At 44.0% G+C, this 3,837-nt stretch overlaps 1 protein-coding gene across 1 annotated transcript in view; it reads right to left on the reverse strand.

Annotated features, from left to right (window-relative positions):
- The window catches only part of immp2l (inner mitochondrial membrane peptidase subunit 2), a 5,931-nt gene extending 4,136 nt beyond the window's left edge, over positions 1-1,795 (reverse strand). The window contains exon 1 of the mRNA XM_035665784.1: positions 1,626-1,795. Coding sequence (XP_035521677.1) covers positions 1,626-1,760 — 135 coding nt within the window. The 5' untranslated portion in view covers positions 1,761-1,795. The remainder of the gene's footprint in view (positions 1-1,625) is intronic.
- Between the last annotated feature and the right edge of the window lie 2,042 nt (positions 1,796-3,837).

Genomic DNA, 3,837 nt, shown 5'->3' on the forward strand with positions numbered 1-3,837 from the left:
CACCTCTGACTTCTGCTTTACCTCGGGAGCCTGCAACCTACAAGTTCTCCGATGTTCTCCTCCATTGTCGGCTGTATCTCAGAGACCTGATTGAGAACTTCATAGGATCGTGTGACAGAAACCAACTACAGCTCAACATTGGGAAAACCAAGGAGCTGGTGGTGGACCTCAGGAGCAGCAAAAGTCCCCTAAAGTGTTTGGCTTCCCATACTTGTCAAGTCAGACAGAGAAAAAATATTTTTTCTCACTGTGGACGTGAATATTGTTTCTCTATGCAGACAGCCTAAATCACAAGGGATCAAAGCTCCACATAAACCGATTAACCAGGATAAAACCAGAGAGAACCCAGGAGCTGCGTTACAGTGCAAACATCTCATTCGACAAACAAGTTCCATCTTTTAAAAAACAACCTCTGTTTCTTTATTTTATTAACAATTTTCAAAGTTTTCATCAGTCTCAAACTCTTCAGAAGCGTTCGCCGAGGTCGCCTTCATGACCCGACGTACGCAGCAACATGAATATACAACACCAACCAAAGAGCAACATGCAGTTTTAATATTCATGCTCATTAAAAATAGAGAGCAGATTGTTTAATGCATAATGCAACACACGTCTGGGATAATAAGCGGCACGACAGGAAACCAACTCGGTCAAAACCCAACAGGCTTGTTTTTTTTTGTTTTTCTTTTCACATCTCTGCTGCTCAGAAGAGAGGAGTGAAGGTTGTTTACTGTCTGGGTGAGAATAAAAGAGGCCATGTGGAGTGTTTGTGGAGCTGAGTTCTTCTCCAGCGTGGTTACCTGTAGCTGCGGCTGTGTGTGCGGCGATAACGCAGATAACCGTTAACCACAGCCGGCGCTAAAACGTTTATTAGCAATGTATTACTTTTGTTTCACGCAGCCGACTCGGTCTCACTCCTGACTCGCTTGGCCCGCCTTCATGTTTGGACGCAACGCAACGAGCTACAGCCAATGAGAGCAGTCTCTCTCCAGCACCAGACAGGAAGCAGTAACCAGGTAGTTACTATGGTAACAGACAAAAAAACTCCTCAGATACCGACAAACACACAAAATACATTTAAATCTATTTTAATAACAGCATTAAGCACAATATACTTTGGAAAGTAGCTTAAAAACAAGAACAGAAGGCAACGTTGAGACCTGACAGACTGAAAACCACATCGACATCAAGACCCCCGATAAAAGACTGAAAGTGGCGAAGTGAGAACTGTACAGAGATCTTATGATTTTGAAAGAAGGCTTTAGCTAATAGGTTAGCTACATAATGCTACTAGACAACCTAGGATCATTAGCTAATAATGCACAAGAGAGCAGCCTGCCTACATAAAACATAAATAGAGAATATCTTCATACACTTGATGATGAAGATGACTCAGAGTTGATCTTTAAGGACACAAAAACAGCTTTTCAGCCTCCGATTTCCCACAACTCAACATGTTGTCAGGATGCTGTGACCTCTGACCTCTTTGTTATCAGCAGTTTGCAAAGTTAAGACATCTAGAAACTGCAGCCAGCTCTCCTGTTGACCTTGGGGGCGTCTCTGAGGACAGACGGCGTGGCGGTTCCTCTGTCACTCTGATTGCTGGATGTGTTGTAACATCTCACCTGCATCGACGCTCCCTCCACTCGCGCCACGTAGGCAATTCGATCCAGGACGGTGACGGTGACCGGAACGGCAACGAAGAAGCCGCTAACGAACGCCCGCAGGTAGCGCCTCCCCGCCGTCGCCTGCTGAGCCATCGCCTGGACAGGAAACAACAACAAAAACGAGGAAACCAACACAATCAGAACCATGACGACACACAGGAAACTAAACAGTGTTCAGGTTAGATTGGACTACGTTAGATTAAACTTTATTGATCTCTGTGGGGGGAACAGGTCGATGCAGCAGCAGGAGACTAATAGAAAACCACAGAGGAAGCAGATCAGAGCAAACGTGAAAAAGAGGACAATTACAGAACGAGTGTGTGTTAAGTGGAAGCACATGTATGAAACCAGGGAAATACACACAGATGATCCAAAGCAAACGTGGAATCACATTTCTGCCAACATGATGAAACAAAATAGGATCCTGTAAGTCATAATGAGATACTAAGTTATTATTTTAAGTAGGGTTGGGCGATATGTTAAATGTATGTCATCCAACAATCTATGGATTGCGATATTGTTGCCACGTGTGGTGTGCTAAACGACGCTGCGACCCCCCCCCCCCCCAAACATCCTTCAGTAGTTGCAGCTGGGAGATGAGCGGCCAAGCTTCACTACATATCACAAGCTCCTAAACAGGTTTACACTTAATAAAGAAAATAAACTCACCAAAAGCCAAGAAAGAATTAAAACAGAAAAATACAACCGTACAGCTTTGACATTCAAGTTTCTGTCTGATACTGAACTAAGACCTTGTTAAGTGATCTTAAAACACACTTTCATTCAAACTCGACAACTGAACTAATAAAGTCTCTTTATTAGTCTTTACACTGTTACAACAATCACCAACTCTGCTGTCTAACCATCTAACAGAAAACATTCTGTCTCTACGCTGTCGCAGCCTCACTGATGCCCCTGACCTCCCTCGCTCCTCTACCTGCTTCCGGTCCCTCTCCTGTCCCTGCAGTGTCCTCATCTTCCCCAGAGTCAGAGTTTTGTTTGGAGCCTCTGTGAATCACCTTCTAACTATATTCCCTGTCATCAAACCCTTAATTCACTGCAGTTAGATGTGAAAATACACGGTTTTCCTCTGACTCGTACCACAAAAAGAAAACGCCGATATATCCGTCCAATCGCCAACACTAATACTAAATGATTATTTTAAGATACTAAGTCATGATTTTGACAGTTGAGTTGACAGCATTGCTTTATTTGTCTCAGGATGTGCCTCGTAAACAACTTCCATATAGCTGGAGCTTTTGAGTGTATTGCATGATCTTCACGTTGCAGCTGCAAGTCTTTAAGGAGCTCTAGAGAAAACCACTGCCATGTTCAGGAAGTTCGAAAGCACCAAAAGAGATATTAAATAGACCTGCTGGTGACGTTGTTTACCTTCTATGCACATCAGCTGACCTTTGTGGAGTTCAAGACCCTCCAATGAACCCTATAGGACTGTGTAACCGGTCACACTGCATCCTGCTCCATATCAGTCTAACACATATTGGAGCTTAATCATAACTAGCTCCAAAAAGCGTCACAAAAACGAGTCCTCCTGTCAATTTTCACTCCAGGTTTTGGCAATTGGACACTGAAAACACATCAAACTGAGCCTGTTCTCCCCAGACAGAGTTTTTCATCCACTTTGCTTTTCACAGCGCGCTCCAGGAAGCCCAGACAGGCGTGAAATGACCGACCAGCCGGCAGTAGCAGAAGCAGCAGCCATGCACCACTGCCTTCAGCAAACAGCTAACAGCCTCGTCTGGACGTCCACTGTCCTCACCCTGGAGATCTGCTACAGCTATTACCTTCACATCACAAGACTTCAAACGAAACATCATCAGAAGCACACTGTACTCCCTCAACGCCCCCCACCAATCTGTAGTCGGAAGAGCGTCCATCAATGCAGCCGAGAACTGTTGCGGAAAAATAGAAGCTAATCTGACTTTGTCTTCCCTGTAATGTGATGTCTCTACACAACATGACTGCCAACAGACATAATGAAGTGCTACGAAATATATCAATAGAAAAGACATTTAAATATCAGCTTCATTATACTGAGGTACATTTCTTTGGGGGCCAATGCAGTGAAGGTTACTGTTGCCTTTCTGTGGTAACCAGACCTTTAAAACTCTGATTTTCCCTCCAGAAAACAGATTTCTTGGCCATAAAT

Source organism: Morone saxatilis, unplaced genomic scaffold (genome assembly GCF_004916995.1).
Source record: "Morone saxatilis isolate NCDOM2014 unplaced genomic scaffold, NCSU_SB_2.0 Contig2, whole genome shotgun sequence".
NCBI classification, from domain to species: domain Eukaryota; kingdom Metazoa; phylum Chordata; class Actinopteri; family Moronidae; genus Morone; species Morone saxatilis.